General features: G+C 47.8%; 1 protein-coding gene across 6 annotated transcripts in view; it reads right to left on the reverse strand.

The window, feature by feature from the left end:
* STX18 (syntaxin 18) overlaps window positions 1–20,390 on the reverse strand; it is an 897,615-nt gene that overhangs the window by 424,311 nt on the left and 452,914 nt on the right. Inside the window, exon 8 of one of the 6 annotated variants that reach the window (XM_078686612.1) lies at window positions 5,292–6,463. The exons of 3 other annotated variants lie outside the window; for them this stretch is intronic. In XM_078686612.1, coding sequence (XP_078542738.1) covers window positions 6,131–6,463 — 333 coding nt within the window. In that variant the 3' untranslated portion in view covers window positions 5,292–6,130. Of the gene's footprint in view, window positions 1–5,291; window positions 6,464–20,390 lie in introns of those variants that run through there. 2 more of the 6 variants (XM_078686628.1, XM_078686636.1) reach the window with 2 other exon arrangements.

Genomic DNA, 20,390 nt, shown 5'->3' on the forward strand with positions numbered 1-20,390 from the left:
GGCTGAGGAGTGCGTCATATGGGGAAGTGCCTTCGTCGTCAGCCTCGGGTTCCTTAAAGGCACAGTCTTCCCTGGGTGCTTGTACCTGACTCCACCACGCGTCGGACTCTGTTTCCCAAGGGTCCTGAGGCTATGAAACAGAAGAGTTACTGTCGGCAATGGTCCACCAGTCCTTCTTAGCCTCTGTCCCTGCCACCCCGCTACAGCGCTTTGCAGTCGGGGGCAGTCCGACTTTTATCGGTGGCATAGTATTTGTAGACTGACTGACCTTCTTTGGGGCTGGCGTCGTCATTAGTCCGACCGACTTTGTCTTTTCGCCAATATGTTTTTGGCCTTGCGTCGACTTAGGTGCCTGTTGCGTTGGGTTGAAGGCGCGGTCTTCTGCCTCGACTCGACGTGGTCCTTCGAGCCGCCCTTGGACTTCGGCTCGAGGCCTTTGACTAACTGTGGCCTGTCGACTCGATGCTTCGGATCGGGAACCTTCAGAGACTGGAGTCCCTTATTTGTGTCGCTGTCCGTCGACGTTGACCTCGTCGGTTCGACGTGCCTGACTTTAGTCATGGACTTTAGCGTACCGCTCTTTGGGTCGACACCCCTTAGTTGTGATCCCGCAGGGTCGTGAACACCTTTTTTCTTTGTCGAATCCGATGGATCCGAACTCTTCGATCCGAAGACTGTCTTCAGCAGTTTCGGTTTCGTTCTCGACTCCATGGCTTTTGGTTTCGATTTAACCAGTGACTGGTAATGTTCGACCGATGGCTCGTGTGATATATTCTTAGCCGGGCCGAGACGCGGGGCTATAGAATGTTCGTCAGAATCTTGGCTAAGGCCTGTTGGAGATGCCTCGACCTGAGCCCCTGGAAGTCTTTCCGTGTCTGTTATGGGCCCCGTACTCACTGTTGGGCCTTGTTCATCGCTTGAGTTCTTCATCGAAGATATTCACCGGGTCGGGCGCTGGCCTCGTCATTGTCTGCCTCGCTACGCGTCAAAGTCTAAGCGTCTTCTTCGACCTGAATTGAGCACAGGCTAGGCAGTTGGCCTCATTGTGCTCCGGAGATAGGCACTTGTTGCACACCGGGTGTACATCGATGTGTCGGTACTTAGAATTACAACGGGGGCATCGTTTGAGCGGGCTCCATTCCATCGACGATCGGGCCTCTGGTGTCAAAAAGGCCACGCCGCTCTCTTCGACGTCCTGCTCGAAAGAACTGGAACAAAGTACTTGGCACCGATCGAAATGACAATACCGACGACCCCGAAGGCCTTTTGGCCTTTAGAAAAGTTTCCGAACTTGAGTAAAGAAAAGTACATCCGAACCCAATGGCGGAAAAAAACAATCTGAGGATGGAGGGGCTGCCCATGCGCACTGTAGTCCAGGGGAGGAGCCACCTATCTCGTGATACTTCGAAGACTCTTCCAGGAAAACAATGTGCAATCATCCGGACCCAACACTAGGTGGCGATCTATGCACAGATATGAATTCAGCAGCCCACATGCCTCGAACCTAATGGCATTGTAAATGACAAAGCTATTAATTTCGCTATTTTCAAAACCAACACATAAGTAAAAAATGTGTCATTTACAAGACCAATAGCTCAAACTTTCCTGATGCGAGACCTATTGCATTGCAAATGCTTGTTTTAAATGTATCAGCTCTGCTTTGGTTAGCACCTTTGAGATGATATTCGGAATTATACCAACCATTCATACACTCCGTGTTGGGAAGGGTTTTTTAATTGGTTCCCGCTTGTCCTGCTACTTGCGGTTCCAGTGGGTAATAAGAAAAATTATTCAAGCAATGTATATGCACAATCGCAATAGGCTTGTGAAGGACCTAATAATATCAGAGAACAAAATAAACTTTCTACACAGTTTGCTAAATAATGTTTATATAAACACTCAGTAAATAGTATAAACACTTTCTTAGATTCAAAAAGCGGAATACTTTGTGCATTGTGTCCCCAAGTGAAATGGAACCAAAAAGTGACTATATACAGTGAACAGTTTACAAAAGGTTTCCATAAATTCTAAGAAACGACCATTCAATATACATTTTCACAGCCTAGATATACAGTGACACTAGCTGTGTGATGGTCTGTTCTATAAACTTGTCGACGGCGTTTCAACCCTCCTGTGAATGTGGGGTCTCTTCAGGACTCCTAATGTAGGGACATCTACAATTAAGATGGGGAAAGCATTAGGCCCATTGTACTGGCACGTATGCGAGAAACTGTATTGAAGGACTAGTAGTGAAATCGGAAGGTTACCTGGATGGTAAAGGGGCGCAGCTGTGTGAACGTGATGTGCCCCTTGGGAAGTGAAAGGTAAAAACTCATGTGAGGACCCGGCCGGGTTCTTCAGTGATGAGGTAAAAGGGAAAGAAAACCTTAAGGTTACATCAGGTAATGGCTCAGGTGAGATTGTAGACAGATGTTTAAAAATGCACCTTACTTCACGATGAGGAAGACTGGCTCCTAAGGATAAAGATTAGCGGGCTCCTCTGATGCCCTGCTACAGCCGTAGCATTTCCAAACCGCTGTAGGATATCTGCCAGCACCAGAAGATCCCGTATATTAATTGCTGCAGGGAGAAAAATGGGTACTTCAATTACGGTTGTGGGAGTGCCTGGGTTTTTTTTTTACACTTTGGTGCATAGCGCGGTTAAACTTACTGAAGTGCTCGTAGGCGGTGTAGGAGAGTAGGGTCTGCTTCCTATGGTCATCCCCACTTTTTGCTGTGATTCACTGGTTTTTCGACTTTAGTGTGGCTGTGGGACTGCTAATCAGACCCACAGCCCAGCTGTTCTCTCTCTAAATTGATACCATGTACTTTAGGTACATACCTAATTGGGTATTGGGTCACCTTTGTGAGCCCCTGTATAGTGTACCATAGGTACCCAGGGCATAGGTGCATCCAAGGCCTACCAGGGGCTGCAGCATGAATTATGCCACTCCTGGCTGGCCATCCAAACTGACACCACAGGCTGATAACTCAGCTGGGGCAAGATTGTGTAATCACCCCTTGCTTAGATATAGTATTCCTATATCTACACTTATATATAGACACATATATACCTATAAGTCACTCCTATGGCAGGCATTAACAATCCTGGAGGCAGAGTGCTTGGTTTTATGTGAGATGGTGCTCTAGCATGAGCTGAGCCTGTCTGCAGCTTTCGGAACCATGTCCTTATAGCTGTTCTATGATATAGCCATACCATATACTTTTTTTTTTGCGAAAGTTGCAGGCTTTATTGGGAAGCATATTTTTTAATTAAGAGCATCCTCGTGAGGTAACGGGTTTTTCGGGAACCCGTTTGGTGCCAGGGTATAACACCCGAAGACCTCTGAGTTCTCCCTGTTCCGGACCACAGAAACACGGAGTCTTCTAGTCGCAGTCAGAGATCAAGTTTTATTGATAGCTACCAAGTAACAGGTGTCCTAGAAGCACGACAAACACGGGTCATGTGTTCTCAGGAGACTGTTCGTTTTTACAGAACCAGCCTTCTCCTTATATACAAAAATAATAGCTGCAAGCAAGAATTCTTAAGTTTATGATATGGCTATACACATATTTCTACAATAATACAAAAGAGCGAAGTCATGTAGGCAAGCCCGTATTTTAGACGTCCAATTCGTGATAGATTACTCAGCCAAGCCCGGAACTCCCATCAGATATCGGTGAAGCCCCAATAAAAGAAGGCACCTCCTAGTCATAAAACTGGCCATAAACAGGGAGCGTGGACAAGTGTGTATGTGTGTAGAAAACATGATCTGTAAGGGGTGAATGGTTTGTGGTATGTTGTACATTGATGCTATCGTGTTTGGCCACTGGGCGAGGAGCTGCCTAAACAGGTTTGGCTGGAGGCAAGGGAGTCGGTTGGGACAGGTCAGGGGGAAGTCAGGGAAGGTGGACGTGTCCTTTTAGATCAAGCTCGACCTTTAATTGACTTATCATGAGGGCAAGACACAAGATGGATACCGTTTACAAAATGGAGTCTGGGGGTTGGGACGGAAACTACGATTCAGGGGTGTTAGCATGCCTCGATCATGACGCAAATGCATAGGAATGATGTCCGATTCATTATCGGTTCGTCGATACCAAATTCATCATGGTACGTTGAGGTTTTCGGGACACGGATATCGGGCCTCAATACCGGGACAACAGTGGGGTCCAGAATTTCAGAACCACAGACCCTCCTTTTGCCCTCATATAAGGCAATGATTCATGTTAATCCGAATCTAAATCTGTATGAAGGAACTCGTGGAGATGCTGCTGTAGCATCATTCTGTTGCTCAGTTCGTCCCTTGACACAGGCTTCCGTACACATGAGGTAGCACAGAGGCCACATAGTGCAGGAGCGCACTGTACACACAGGCAGAACATAAACAGAAGTGCTAAGATCATCTCAATGAAGATCAGTGTTTTCCATCCCCAGGTAGCGATCAGTTCCCAGAACCACCCTAGTAAGGACCAGTCCCCTTTTTCTACGTGAAGGGAACCAGATATCTCGTGCAACTTAGAGATGGCCTGGTACACCGTCGGTGCGTTATCAGGGATGAAAATGCAACAACTGGATTGGATCACTCTACACACACCACCACGATCGGCGAGTATGATATCTAGGGCAACTCGGTTCTGAAGGGTCATAAGTCGATCCGACTGAAGTTCGGTCGTCAAATTTCCAAGGGCTCCGGCCGTTGTACTCACAGCGGATTCAACTATCCTCGATAACTGGCGAATATTCCTGCTGTTTACCATAGGCCCCCAAAATGGTAGAAAACCCTTCGCGAAGTCAGCGAATTCCTGACCCGCGGTGTCGTCTTTACTCACGACACCTCTAGCTGTCCTTGTCCGATGGTAATCTGCTCTGGCCGTGTAGGTGGGAGGCAGCAGAAATGCGATAAAGCATGTACCTGAGAAGTCAGGGGGCAACCAGGTGTAAGCTTGGTCATGGCAGACGAAATACGTGCCTTTGGCTGCTAATAATATAGGGGAAGTTCGGGAAGCGAACACATATGTTTCCGTGCATATGCTCTTTCCTAATTGTGCTTTGGGATCCCTGCCGATACCTTGTAAGCATAAGTGACCTCAGTTGGGTACTATCCAAACTGGGCGGGATTTCTTTGCTGTCTGGCTCTTACTCAGGTAAACCCCATATTTAGTTACGTTCCAACGAGTGTATGGAGTGAGTTCATCTTTGGGAATCGTAAGATAGGTGTCGAACTCTCTACTCATATTTCTTATCCCTGCTATTAGTGCCTTGTTACTGGAATCACTTTCAGTAGAACGGGTTGGGTATGGTTCTAGGGCGAACAGGAACATGGTCTGAAAAGCCCACAGAGAACCATAGTAGCTGAATGGCAGGATGAAGTATGGGATACCCTTATCAGTCGTGTGTGGCATGAGTCCACATATCCAACAGTTCGATGTGTTCATTATGGACTGGTGTTGGTGTAGGAGTTGAATGAATGAGTTATTTACAAATTCGAGTCTTCTGGCAGACTCGTGTTCAGGTAGAGGGTGAAAGTAGTGTGGAGAGATAGTAGGAGGAGGCTGTGGCCGGGTGTCATTTGAAAAGGTAACTTGGAATACGAATAGAGTATAACCAGTCAAAAACATCGTTATGCTACACAACATTAAAATACATGTTATCAAAAACTTTCTTTTGGCCAGTACAGTGCATAGTTGTCTTTCAACGTTCGTGAGTCTGGTAGGTCTCTTTACCCTAGGAAACTCCATCCTCTAGTTGCTGCCCGCGGTGGTAGGTTGGTTCTGCCAGGGGGTGCGCTCTGTTCAGTCCGGGGTAACTCCCTTGGACCAACCAGAACCGTTGACCTAAACGTCCCCAGTTGCACTCCCCAGCCTTCAACCGCGACCCTAGCAGCAGAACCGGATGGCGGTTCGAAAATCAAAAATGAGCAAGTTTCCTGAGAGTGAGAGAGCTGAAAAATCAAAAAAATAGTTCTTGGGGGAAGGGAAATCACATTAGTTCGTTTTTATTTAGTCTCTTCGTTTAGACCTTAAATTGTACGGTCGTTTTCCTGGCACGGTGTGGTCTTCAAACAATGTCTCAGGTTCGGTAGTGTCCAACTGCATAGACTGTGGCACAAATCCTTGTAAAATATGATCACTCTCTTTTTTCGGTACCAGTTTCTTTTAAACGTGCATCGCTGAAAGGGATGAAACGAGGTATGGATTCTGTCTCGGAGTCGGCAATTCCTTCGTTGACCCACCGGTCGTATGGAAGGGGCAGAGGGACCCGTTTACAATGGGTCCCGTGCACCCAGTTCTTTTTGCCTTCCACCCGAACCGCTGATCTCGTGGAAAGAAGTACCAGATAAGGTCCGGTCCACCTCGGCTGTCCGTTGTTTGTGCGCTGGAAGTTCCGCACCAAGACCCACGTGCCGGGTGCGATGGAGTGACCTGGATCGTCAGAGGCTGGTGGAGAGGAACTGTGAACCTGTTGGTGTAAAACACGCAATTTAGTTGTCAATTCGCACAAATAGTCAAGCAGTATGGGGTGCTTTATTTCGCTAAGTTTGTTTGGCCTTGGCACGCCCCAGACGTTGGCTGGGCGGCCAAACACTATCTCATGGGGGCTAAGTCCTAATCTGGAATGGACTGTCATTCTGGTTGACAAGAGTGCTAGGGGCAAGGCGTCAGGCCATTTAAGACCTGTGCAGGCTTGGAGTTTGGCTAGTTTGAGCTTTAAAGTGCCATTGTAGCACTCTACCAATCCAGCTGATTGGGGGTGATTCGCAGAGTGGAATTTTTGTTGTATGCCTAAACATTCACACACTCTCTTCATCACGCGTCCTACGAATTCACTTCCATTATCACTCCAGACGATTCTAGGCATGCCAAATCTCGGGAAGAACTCTTTGACAAGGGCTTTGGCAGTTGACAAGGCAGTATTGTCTTTAAGGGGGTACGCTTCCACCCACCTGGAGAAAGCGCAAACAACAACGAGCACATACTTCAGATTGTTGCATCTCTCCATGTGAATGAAATCGAGCTGCAAAACCTCGAACGGATACGTTGGAGGCGCAAAATGACCAGCTGGAGTTGGGGTTCCCCTACCGGGATTGTACTTCAAACACACCATACAGTTTCTGACCACATTCTCTGCATATTTCGGGATATTGCTATTTTGCCATACTGGGGCCAATACTTTACAGATTCCTCTCGAACTGATGTGTGCAAATCCGTGAGCCATTGTTACTACTGCAAGTACATAGGCGTTAGGCAATAACCATCGCTGGTGTTCTGACAATTCGACCCAACAACCATTCGTATCTAATCTACCCTTACTTTCTCTCCATTCATTCGCCTCTTTCTCAGTTGCCTCGGCTTGTATAGATTTCACGCTTTCGATGGTGTCCTCACACATTCCCACATCAGTAATCCATCTAGCGGGACCTACAACATACATCCGACTCATTGTGTTCCTTGCAGTCTCTTTCGCAACCTCGTCTGCAAATGCATTCCCGCGGCCAACATCATCCTGAATCTTTTTGTGTGCACTGCATTTTATAATGGCAACTTGTAGTGGCAAGGTCAGTGACTGGAGGAGCTCATTAACTAGCTGACCATGTTGTATCTTTGCACCATGTGACGTAAGAAATCCACGTTCACGCCACAATCTACCAAAACTGTGAGCCACACCAAAGGCGTATTGGCTGTCAGTGTACACATTCACTCGCTTTCCTTTCGCTAACACACATGCTCTGGTAAGCGCAATTAGCTCTGCAGCTTGTGCAGAATTATGGGAAATGCGCGCAGTCTCTATAATGGTGTGTAATGTCGTTACGGCATATGCTGCAGTCGTATCACCATTCGGCAACTTGAAGCATGAACCATCAACCCATAAAGTATCGTTGCATTCAGGAAGGGGAGTGTCCTGTAAGTCTACTCTCCCTTTTGTCTCTTCTTCTGTCCTAAAACAGCAGTCACGTTTATCAATCTCGTCTGTTCCTGTCGGAATGGGTAATAACGTTGCGGGGTTCAGTGTATCACACCTCTTTATGTGGATGTGACTTGCTAGCAGTGTAAGTTCGTAACTGGATAGTCGAGCGCTAGTAAGGTGTTGTGTCTTCGTCCTGTTTAGTAAAATGTCTACTGCATGCGGAACCATAACGATCAGAGTATTATTCATGACTAATCCAGTGGATTGTCGGATGCAGACAGCTGCTGCGGCGGTAGCCCTCAGACAACTTGGTAGGGCTTTAGCCACAGGGTCTAGAGTTGCCGAAAAATACGCGCATGGGCGCTGTCTGTCCCCAAAATGTTGTGTTAAAACTGATAATGCACAACCTTCCTTCTCATGGACGTATAATGTAAAAGGCTTAGTGTAGTTGGGGTTTCCCAACACAGGAGCCGAACACAATGCGTCACGCAACTCGTGGAAACTCATCTGGCAATCTTCAGACCAAGGCATAGGATTTGGCGTGTCTTTGCAGAGTAGTGCCAGCAAGGGTTTAGCTAGTAGTGAGAAATTCGGTATCCATTGTCTACAGTACGATGTAATGCCCAAGAAGGCTCGAACCTCTCTCTGTGTCCTTGGGGCACTTAGTTCTGCGATTGCCTGTATTCTTTCTGGTGTCAGTCTCCTTCCCTCCTTCGACAAGATGTGACCTAAGTAGGTTACTTCTTGTCGGCAAAATTGTAGTTTGGAAAGAGAGACTTTGTGCTTCATGTCACATAAGTTACGTAATAATGATAAAGTGGCTTTCTTGCAAATCTCTTCAGTGTCTGCAGCGATCAGCAGATCGTCTACATACTGAATCAGAGTTGAACCATTCGGTAGAATGATCGTGTCTAGTTGTGTTTTCAGGGCCTGACTGAATATTGATGGGCTCTCGCAGTAGCCTTGAGGAGCGCACTTGAAGCGGAAGCTTCGTCCTCCTAAATTGAATCCGAAAATATCTCTACTCTACTCTCCTCAGCAATCGGGATGCTGAAGAAAGCGTTCTTCAGGTCGATCACCGAGAACCAATTTGCTGAAGCTGGAACCATCGTCAATAAAGCAGTAATGTCGGGGACAACTGGAAACTGTGGGATAACTATCTTGTTCACTTCTCTGAGGTCGATCACGAACCTATACACAGGGGGCTGTGAAGGATCGGTACGTTTTAAGACCGGTAAGACTGGACTGTTACAAACATTTCCTGTTGTTTCTTCGATGACGTCTTTATCAATCAGGTCATAAACAATCGTCAATAACGCCTTTTCACATTCGCTAGATATTTTGTATTGGGCAATGCGTGGCAACCTAACGTTGGCTTTCAACGTTATGACATACGGTGCTATCTCCAAACGACCTACATCATTAGAACCGTTTGCCCAGAGTACATCAGGAAGACACGACAATTCAGTCGCAATATTTTCTTTTGACACATACATTGGAGAAACTATTTTCTTACCTAAAGTAAGTTGTACTCCCAATGGTGAACAGTACAAAGTCGCATATAACCTTTTTAGCAAATCCAAGCCTAACAAATTTTCACCGCAACCTGTGGTAAGAATGAGGGGTGCCTCTAATTCGCATGGGCCAATAGAAAGAGATACAGGACTGGAGATCGGGTTTCTAACAGGGGTGCCAGAGAAACCTACTGAAACATTCATTTCGCCAGACAAAGGTGCGCTAGGAAGTTTCGCGTGCATGATAGAACTTTTTGTAGCACCAGTATCCAGCAGAAATGGCTCTGACACTCCTGAGGCGATCACCTCGACATAAGGTCCATTCTGATCTACTGGAACTGAAACAACTCCCTCTCTTTGTCCATGGCTGTCCTAGCAATCGTTACCCTCCTATTCATGTTCGGTGTAATAGTCGTCAGCATAGTACTGAGCTGACCTGGTCGACGCATTATTCTGTTGGTCGAAGCTGTTCATCGAATTCTGAGGCGGAAAAGAAGTTGTATTCTGCGTGAAATTTCCACGGCCCCTACCTCTAGGGGCATGTTGAACACCTCTTCCCCTTACACCTGGAGCACCGCTCAAACGTCGCGCAAGAGCCGGACAATTACTTTTAAAGTGACCCTCTTCCTTGCAATACGCACATTGATTCGGGCCATACGCAATACGCTGATGGGAAAACTCGTTTCCTTGCGCGTTTCTCGAATACTGCTGTTGTGGTTGATAATTGGGCTGACTAGTCGTGCGAGGCGGATAGGCTTGCTGGAGAAGAATTTTAGTTTTTAAATCTTTCGTCTTTTTGTCGACTTTATCTAGCTCGTCTTTGCGCCTATTTTCATAGTACTGGGCTGTAGCTAAAATTTGAGCTGACGTAGAGACAGCCCAAGCACTCTCTGAATCTTTCAGTTTATTACACAGTTCAGGGATTAAATTATGTACGAATTTGTCTACAAACAATCTTTGGCCACCCTCGGTAGCCATATCCTGACCACTATGATCGGTGAAAGTTTCCTCAAATCTTGTGAAAAAGTCAGACACATTCTCATCTTTCTTCTGCTTGCACGCAGATAGCTTGTCCCAGTTTACGCGTACTTCAGGCATTATTGTTTTCATGTACGCGATAATTCTACCGGGAAGTTCAGCTATTAACGGCTCAGGTTTAGAACCACCAATTTGTCTAGCATCGATAGCGGCAATGTTCGCCCAGGAGTCACCTAGTTCTTGGTCATGGTTCGTATGACGGATTTTGCTCCATAAAGGATGTGGAACAACGTTCCCGAACAACATGTCTATGTCCGCTAGGTTCATTATACATGAGCTTGCAGTTTGCGATAGCTCCTTATAATAGCCAGTCGGGTTTTTACGAGGATCAGGCAATGTCTGCTTTAGTGCTAAGACATCGGATCTTTTCCAGGGGACATGTACCCATACACGCTGGAAATGAGGCAGAATCGGTGGATTCGCATTCGCATCACCTTCCCTCCAAACCGGAGGAACTTCTCTCATGGGGTACTGTCTCGCTCTTTTCCCGTCTGGTGCATCGTCTTCGTAACATGATCTAGAGACGTTTCCCTTACTCCTATAAGAGAGCAATAACTCTATTGCTTTCTCAACATCTGCACCTACAATCATACCTTCATAGAACTTAAAGCGTGTACGCCATAGTTCGTTCATTGTGTATGTGGGATCATTTGTCTTTACATCTTCGCTTAGATATACACACATTTCTTCGAATACGTATCTCTGAGTGGGTGCATTCCATTGACGGAAAACTTCCATAACAGACTGAACATCATATCTAACAGTATCCGTAATCCATTGGCGTGCTAATTCATTCAGCACTCGTCTTTCCTCGTAATCAGGCAGTTGACTACGTAACTGTCTATCTTCTGTTTTAGTGGTCGTTCTAGGCGACCCGAAGAAAGGTGAAAGCAGACCAGTGACGGTACCTGTCACTCTTTGTCTAATAGAAGGAGAAGCTTGCGGAGGAGCAAGTGCATCGGAAAAAACAGGCTGAGGCAAAGAAGAAGTAGAGGCAATAGTAGAGGAAGTTGAAGTAGTAGCAGACGTAGTATCATAGACAATAGCTGGAGCTGTGGGCAAAGTCGTAGAAGTAGATGGATTAGGTGGCAAAGATGGCGGCCCTTGAGAAGGCTGCGCCGGAGAAGTAGGAACCAGCTGAAGAGTAGCTGGCGTGTGTGCAAGAGCTGTGTTTCGTGCGCCGGGGCGTGGTATAGAAAAACGCTTTGGCGTTGTAGTAGCGTCTAACGCATACGGTGGAGGTGAGCTTAATAAGTGGGACATTAATGGATCTTTCTCGGATCTTTCCTCTTGGCCTTGTCCCTTATTTGGTAACATCGGGTAGCATTTATCTACTGCTAGTTTCTTGCTCCTAAGTATTTGTTCGCTTTCTTGCTCTTCCTCATTATCCCTGTATGCAACGGCAGTTTGCACCATTGACATACCTCTTTTATTCCTTTTTGCTAACTTTATTTCTTTCTGTTTGGCTTCTTTGCGCCATAAGCGAAAAGAGTCAAACGTCGCCGGCCGGGCTTTTCTCTTAAATAATTTGACCTCTAGGTTATCTAATATTTCTGAGTCGAAACTACCATATTGGGGCCATTTTAAAACACCATCCTTGCGGGTGTATTTTATCCACACTTCATTATATGTGATAGGGCCTACGCCGTGCTTTACGTAGAGCTCATATGTTGGAGTTCCAATCGGAGGAACCGGACAGGAATCCTCTAATCGGGAGTCCTTACTATAACCAAGACAAAACAAGTTTCCAAGTCTGCTAAAACCAGGCATCTTTGCTCACTAGTCTAGCTTCAAACTTCAAAGGATTATCGATTACGATATTTCTCGTGAAAACACAAGTCCTTCGGCTTTGGGGCTTGCAAGTACCAAATCAAGGCGTATCTCAAGGATACCAAAAACTAAGGACAAACTAAGGACTGGGAGACGCTCCACTTATACTTAACTGAAGTATTTGAAGATCGGTGACGTCGCTAGAAGACTCGTCTATCGTTTCGCTCTACCAAGGATCACTGGGTCCAAAACAAGGCGATAGTCAGGGCAGCAGTCCTTCGTAGCCGTCGGGACGCGGGGAACCTCGCAGCAAAGACCTTCGGAACCACGTCGACATACAGGGGTCGCTGAAGTGGCTGGCCGTCCTCCGGAATTTTCACACGAAGCTCCTCACGAACATCTGGCTTGGACCGTCGCCGCTTGATACCGCCCCGAGTTGGGCGCCAACTGAGGTAACGGGTTTTTAGGAACCCGTTCGGTGCCAGGGGATAACACCCGAAGACCTCTGAGTTCTCCCTGTTCCGGACCACAGAAACACGGAGTCTTCTAGTCGCAGTCAGAGATCAAGTTTTATTGATAGCTACCAAGTAACAGGTGTCCTAGAAGCACGACAAACACGGGTCATGTGTTCTCAGGAGACTGTTCGTTTTTACAGAACCAGCCTTCTCCTTATATACAAAAATAATAGCTGCAAGCAAGAATTCTTAAGTTTATGATATGGCTATACACATATTTCTACAATAATACAAAAGAGCGAAGTCATGTAGGCAAGCCCGTATTTTAGACGTCCAATTCGTGATAGATTACTCAGCCAAGCCCGGAACTCCCATCAGATATCGGTGAAGCCCCAATAAAAGAAGGCACCTCCTAGTCATAAAACTGGCCATAAACAGGGAGCGTGGACAGGTGTGTATGTGTGTAGAAAACATGATCTGTAAGGGGTGAATGGTTTGTGGTATGTTGTACATTGATGCTATCGTGTTTGGCCACTGGGCGAGGAGCTGCCTAAACAGGTTTGGCTGGAGGCAAGGGAGTCGGTTGGGACAGGTCAGGGGGAAGTCAGGGAAGGTGGACGTGTCCTTTTAGATCAAGCTCGACCTTTAATTGACTTATCATGAGGGCAAGACACAAGATGGATACCGTTTACAAAATGGAGTCTGGGGGTTGGGACGGAAACTACGATTCAGGGGTGTTAGCATGCCTCGATCATGACGCAAATGCATAGGAATGATGTCCGATTCATTATCGGTTCGTCGATACCAAATTCGTCATGGTACGTTGAGGTTTTCGGGATACGGATATTGGGCCGCAATACCGGGACAACAGTGGGGTCCAGAATTTCAGAACCACACTCGGGAACGTTACAAGAACATTCATCTCTCCAGAACATACACGTTTGTATTTTCAATTTGATTCTTTGTGCGGCCTTAGAATATAATGAGAGTAAAATGAAAGAACCTCGGACAGGAGAAAGACTGTTTCTATGAACAGATAGATAGAGTTGGGCGGAGACGGGACACCTGACAGCAAGCAAATGTTTCATCCTCCATATTCAGAGTGCATTGATGCAAATGATGCATTAAATATGGCAAACCGGAAATCAGCCACTTTTTGGTGGCTGCACCGCCCTTCCAAAGTTAAAATAAGGATTGGAGTTCTAAATTTAAGGAGCCTAAAAGCTGTAGAAACAATGTTTCTTGGTCTTTAAACAGATAAAGGTTGCACCCATGAATATATGTTCTTAGCAGCTCTTTGGAGCAGGATTCAAGTCAATGTGATACATGCCTTAATTATTTGCCCTCAGAGAAAGGCCTGGAAAATGCTACGTGAACCAGTGTAATGCCAACAAGAAGAAATCGTTTTTTCCGACTTCACAAAACCCCATGTGACGAAATGAACAAGTTACTTACCTTCGGTAACGCTTTTTCTGGTAGATACAGTATCTGCCTGTGGATTCCTCACCTTGTGAATATCCCCCTTGCGCCAGCAACGTTCTGAAAATTCTTTGTAGCACGCCGGCGTCGACGACGTCATAGGAGCACGGTATCGCGCGCGACTCCGTCTGACGTCACCGACTCCTTATAAGACCCACGTCGGCGTGATGACGTCAGTTCCGCCCTTTTTTCCGTGCCTTCGAGGCACCCAGACGGACCAACGACAGTAAATATACATATATACAGTGTACACAGTACATACAAATCGAAGCAAAGGTATCAAAAACCAGAAATATAAATACATAAAACCAGGTATAGCAGAGTGGACAACGGGGAGGCGGGTGGGTCAGTGAGGAATCCACAGGCAGATACTGTATCTACCAGAAAAAGCGTTACCGAAGGTAAGTAACTTGTTCTTCTGATAGATACATCTGCCTTGTGGATTCTTCACCTCGTGAATAGAGTCCCACAGCAGTCCCCACTCCCGGAGAAGGGTGTCCACCCTGCTATACCAGGAAATCTTGGAGGGCAGAGCGCGCAAAATGGCCGTCCCTCCTCACCTCGTTATCCAAGCAGTAGTGCTTCGCGAAAGTGTGGAGGGAGGCCCAGGTCGCGGCTCTGCAAATGTCCTCAACAGGAACACCTCTAGACAAAGCAGAAGTTGCAGACTTTGCTCTAGTTGAATGAGCTCTAATACCCTCAGGAGGGTCCTTACCCGCCAGAGAGTAGCAAATCTTGATGCACAGGATTATCCACCTGGAAAGTGTGCGCCTGTGCACCGCTCTGCCCTTCTTGCAGCCAGCAAAACCCACGAAGAGCTGATCGTCAATCCAATAGTCCTTAGTCCTATCAAGATAGAAACTAACTGCTCTCTTTGGGTCCAAGTGATGAAGCCTCTCCTCCTCCTTGGAAGGGTGTGGGGGAGGATAGAAGGTAGGAAGGGTAATGGATTGTCCTAGGTGGAAGGAAGTACCACCTTAGGAAGAAAAGCAGCCCTGGTCCTGAGAACCATTCTTTCAGCATGAATGGTCAAGAACGGGGGCTTGGAACTAAGAGCCTGAAGCTCACTTACCCTCCTTGCCGAGGTAATTGCAACCAAGAAGACCGTTTTAAAAGATAGAAGCCTCATGGGACACTTGTGCAAGGGTTCGAATGGAGAACCCATCAAATAGGTTAACACAAGATTCAAATCCCAAAGAGGAACAACAAACGGAGAAGGAGGGAACTTATTAGTGAGACCCTTCAAAAATCTTAAAACCACTGGAGACTTAAAAAGAGAAGGCTGAACCGGCAAACAGAGAAAAGCCGATAAGGCTGAAAGATACCCCTTGACCGTGGCAACAGCAAATCCTTGCTGCGCTAGAGAAAGAGCAAACTGCAAAATGTCAGACAAATGAGCCTTCAAAGAGTCAACATCCCTCTCCCTACACCAAGAGACAAATTTAGACCACCTATACGAATAGATGGAGTTGGTGGAGTCACGCCTGGCAGAAAGAATGACATCCACCACATCGTGAGGGAGAGAAAAGGAATTCAAGCTGCCCTGTTCAATCTCCAGGCATGAAGGTGTAATGTCTGGAGGTGGGGGTGTAGAACTTGCCCCTCCATCTGAGAGAGGAGGTCTGTCCTGAAAGGGAGACGGAGCGGCGGGTGAGAGGAGAGGTGGAGAAGGTCCGTGTACCACACCCTTCTTGGCCAATCCGGGGCGACCAATATGACTTGGGCCCGGTCCTGGCGAATCTTCCTCAGAACCCGAAGAATCAAGGGTATGGGGGGAAACGCGTAAAGGATCTGATTTCCCCACCTCAACTGAAACGCGTCCCCCAAAGCTCCTTGCATCGGATACTGGAGACTGCAGAATGACAGGCAGTGAGCATTCTCGCGAGTGGCAAACAGGTCGAACCGAGGAGTACCCCACATCTGAAAGATGTCGAGAACAACCTCCGGGTGAAGCCGCCACTCGTGGTCAGCAGAGAACTGCCGACTGAGAATGTCTGCACGAACGTTCAGAACTCCGGCCAGATGATTTGCCATCAGGCAAATCTGATGGTCCTGAACCCAGGACCAGAGACACTGCGACCCCACTCCTCCCTGCTTGTTGATATACCACATCGTAGTCGTATTGTCCGTCAGGACTTGAACAGACTGACCGCGAAGGGAAGGGAGGAAGGCCTTGAGCGCCAGACGTATCGCCCGCAACTCTAGAAGGTTGATATGAAGCAACCTTTCCTCCGGAGACCAAAGACCTTTGATCTCCAGATCCCCCAGATGAGCACCCCACCCGAGAGTTGATGCATCCGTTATCACTGTGGCAACCAATGGAGGTAGATGGAAAGGCTTTCCCTGAGACAGATTGCCCTCCACGCTCCACCATGACAGATCCGCTGCAGTTTCTCTGGAGATCCTCACCGACTCCCCGAGATCTCCGTTGTGCTGATACCACTGCCTGCGGAGGCACCACTGGAGCGCCCTCATGTGCCAGCGTGCATGGTTGACCAACAGAATGCATGAAACCATCAGACCGAGCAGACGAAGGACCGCTCCATTGAAGAATAAAGGAATCATTTCTTGTATGTCGCGAATCCTTTGAGGTGGAGGGAATGCGCGACATACAGTAGTGTCCAGTACCGCACCTATGAACAGGTTGCGCTGGGAGGGCACCAGGTGAGACTTGGGCACGTTTATCGAAAAACCCAATCTGTACAACAGCTGCGTTGTCACTTGCAGATGATGAAGCACCTTCTCCGGCGACTCTGCCTTGATCAGCCGGTCGTCCAGATAGGGGAACACAGGAATCCCCGACCTTCTGAGATGCGCAGCCACCACTGCCATCACCTTGGTGAAAACTCGAGGCGCAGTAGTAAGCCCAAACGGAAGGACCGCAACTGGTAGTGCTGCGATCCCACCGTAAAACGGAGATACTTTCTGTCCGACTTCAGAATGGGGATGTGAAAATACGCATCCTGCAAGTCGATCGACACCATCCAGTCTTCTTCCAACAGCGCTTGAAGAACCTGTGCAAGTGTGAGCATTTTGAACTTCTCCTACTTGAGATAGAGGTTAAAAATCCTGAGGTCCAGGATTGGACGTAACCTGCCATCCTTCTTGGGGATCAGGAAATACCGGGAGTAGCACCCCTGACCCCTCTCCTGCTCTGGAACCACCTCTATCGCACCTTTTCGGAACAATGCCAGGACTTCTTCCTGCAGGAGAAGCAGGTGGACCTCCGAACAATAACCTTGGCAAGGAAGGTAATTGGGAGGTAACTCCTGAAAAGGAAGTGCACACCCATTTTCTACGAGATTGAGAACCCAAAGATCTGATGTAAGCGATTCCCAATCCCGTAGAACATGAGTAAGCCGACCCCCTACTGGACCCGCATGACCCAGAATGGCGGATCTAGGGTTGCTTTGCTGCTGAGGGTGGGGGTTGATTGTTAGAGGAGGAAGTGGAGGAGGAGGAGGCTTGGCGTCCACGAGCACGGCCCCTTTGTTTACCTCTGTATGATCTATACAAAGGGTTCTGCTGCTGCTGCTACTGGCCTTGCTTATAGGAACGAAAAGTGGATCTACCAAATCCCCTAAACTTCCTAGTAGCAGAACCTCTAGCCTGAAGGCCCAAAGACCTTGCCGTAGCCCGGCTATCCTTGAACCTCTCCAAGGCTACATCCGCTTTCTTCCCAAAGAGGCCTGTCCCGTCAAATGGCAAGTCCATTAAAGTGGATTGTACATCTGCCGAAAAATCAGAAGATTTCAGCCATGCGGCCCCTTCTGGTGGCAACAGTAGAGCCCATAATCCTGGCAACAGAGTCAGCCGTGTCCATGCCACTCTGAATCACCAAGAGGGCTGCAGCCTGAGTATCAGAGACTACTTCATTGAAGTTCTTTCTATCATCCTCTGGAAGCTTAGATGACAATTGTTTCACAGAGTCCATCAATGCATGAACATATCTCCCTAGCAGGCAAGTAGCATTGGTAGATTTAAGAGCCATGCTACCCGAGGAGAAAATCTTTTTCGCAGACTGGTCCAATTTTTTAGAGTCTTTATCTGCCGGCACCTGAGGAAATGAACCTGCAGACCTGTTGTAACAAGCGGCCTGCACCACCAGACTCTCCGGAGAAGGATGTGAAGAAAGAAACTCAGGGTCACCAGGTGCCACCCTGTAACGTCTTGCCACCGACCTGAAAACCGCAGGAGCAGTCAAAGGTCTCTTCCAGACCTCCAATATTGGCTCAGTCAAAGCCTCAGTGAATGGAAGCGTAGGCTCTATAATAGATGAAGGCGAGTGTAAAACCTCCGTGAGGATGTTAGGCTTGTACTCAACAGTAGGCAAAGTCAGATTGAGCAGATCCGCAGCCTTCCTAATTACAACATGGTAGGGTGCCACGTCCTTAGATGGTGCATCAGAAACTGATGGCAATCCCCACTCAGGAGAGAGTTCCAGGCCACTAGCACTATGCAGGTCCTCAAAACAGTCCCCTTGATCCAGAAGTTCCCCTTCCTCTACTTCAGGATCCTCATACTCCTTTTCCTCCAAGAGGCGCTGAGCCCTGCGCCTCGACCACTCCATGTGAACCGAAGTCGACGGATCTGGTAAAGACTCTGACGGAGCCGGAACCGGCGTCGAATGAGGAGCCGGGGCAGCTGGAGGACGAGACTCACGAACCGGCGTGGCACCTCGATCCAACTCACGAGGTCGCTCCGGAGCCGGCGAAGCCGCATGCGGAGTCGACGACCTCGGCGGCGCCGTACCGAGCCAAGGAGTATAAGGCGCCGGCATGAACGGCATAAAAGGAGCCGGAGCGTAAGCCTGAGGGACGCCCAAGTTGTAAGCTAATAGACCCATGGGACCAGCCGGTGCACCAGTGGGGTACATTGCCCTCGCATAAACGCCAAACATAGCATTAAGGAAATGCAAGGGGTCCTGTCCAGGACCAGGAAAGGGAGGGTACGAACCCATCGGCCGCTCCGAAGGAGGCTGCTCTGGCATCGGTTCATCCTGGCCCTCTTGATTTTCAGGGTCTTCCACCGGAGTCGGAGCCCGAGGAACCTCCTCTTCTCCTACATGCTCCGAAGAATGGTGCGACTCCGGATCCGGTTCTTGCTCCGGAACCGGGGAACCTCCAAGAGAATGCAAAGGAGAAGGAGACACGAAGTCTTTATGATGTTTTCGAGACTTCCTTTTCGAATACGAAGACTCTTTGCCAGAGTGATGTCTTGAGCTATGCTTTCTCCTCTTGTGCTTCTTCTTCGAGGAGCCCGAAGCATGACCCGAAGCCGACTTGGATCCGGACCTCGACCTTTCTCTGGACCGCGACCTCACTCTGGACCTCGATCTCGAAGCCGATCTCTACCTCGATCGCGACTTCTGTCTCGACCTCGAACGTCTGGACGTCGACCTCGAAGACCTTCCAGCCTCTCTTCCTTTCACCTTTGCAAGTAGAAGCTTAGCCTCCCGCTCTCGTAAGGCCTTAGGGTTCATCTTGAAGCAGGATCAACAGTTTTTTACATCATGGTCCGATCCAAGACACCACAAACAATCGTCATGCGGATCGGTAATCGACATTATTCGGGCACACGATCCGCACTGCTTGAACCCCGTCTTCCTCGACGACATCCTCGGCGAAAAAGAAACACTCAACAGAGAAACAGTAACACAAAATAGTAACAAGTTACTATCTGAATCGCAGAAGATCCCAGAAACCGTTAGCGTCGACGACGCGGAAAAAAGGGAACTGACGTCATCACGCCGACGTGGATCTTGTAAGGAGTCGGTGACGTCAGACGGAGTCGCGCACGATGCCGTGCTCCTATGACGTCGTCCACGCCGGCGTGCTACAAAGAATTTTCCGAACATTGCTGGCGCAAGGGGGATATTCACAAGGTGAGGAATCCACAAGGCAGATTTATCTATCAGAAAGATCATTTTTACATCGAAAAATAAACAAAACACAAACAAAATTTAACTTAAGCTTGGTGTACCATGTGCGTTTAATTCCATCACTTTGGTGCCATGTAAGTCAAAATACTGAAGTCAATTATATCGATCTGCACTTATGTCGATGATATGTTAGGTTGATGTAAGCGCAAGTCAATGTAAAAAACTCAGTTTTTTGTAGAACACCCTTTGTTTTATTTTATTTTTTATTTTTTTTATGTTTTTTGTGAGAAGTTGGCCTGATGTATGATGTTCACTATTCTAGTGAGCACCTTGTATCAGTTCAA

The sequence above is a fragment of the Lissotriton helveticus genome, chromosome 1_1, assembly GCF_964261635.1.
Source record: "Lissotriton helveticus chromosome 1_1, aLisHel1.1, whole genome shotgun sequence".
NCBI lineage: Eukaryota > Metazoa > Chordata > Amphibia > Caudata > Salamandridae > Lissotriton > Lissotriton helveticus.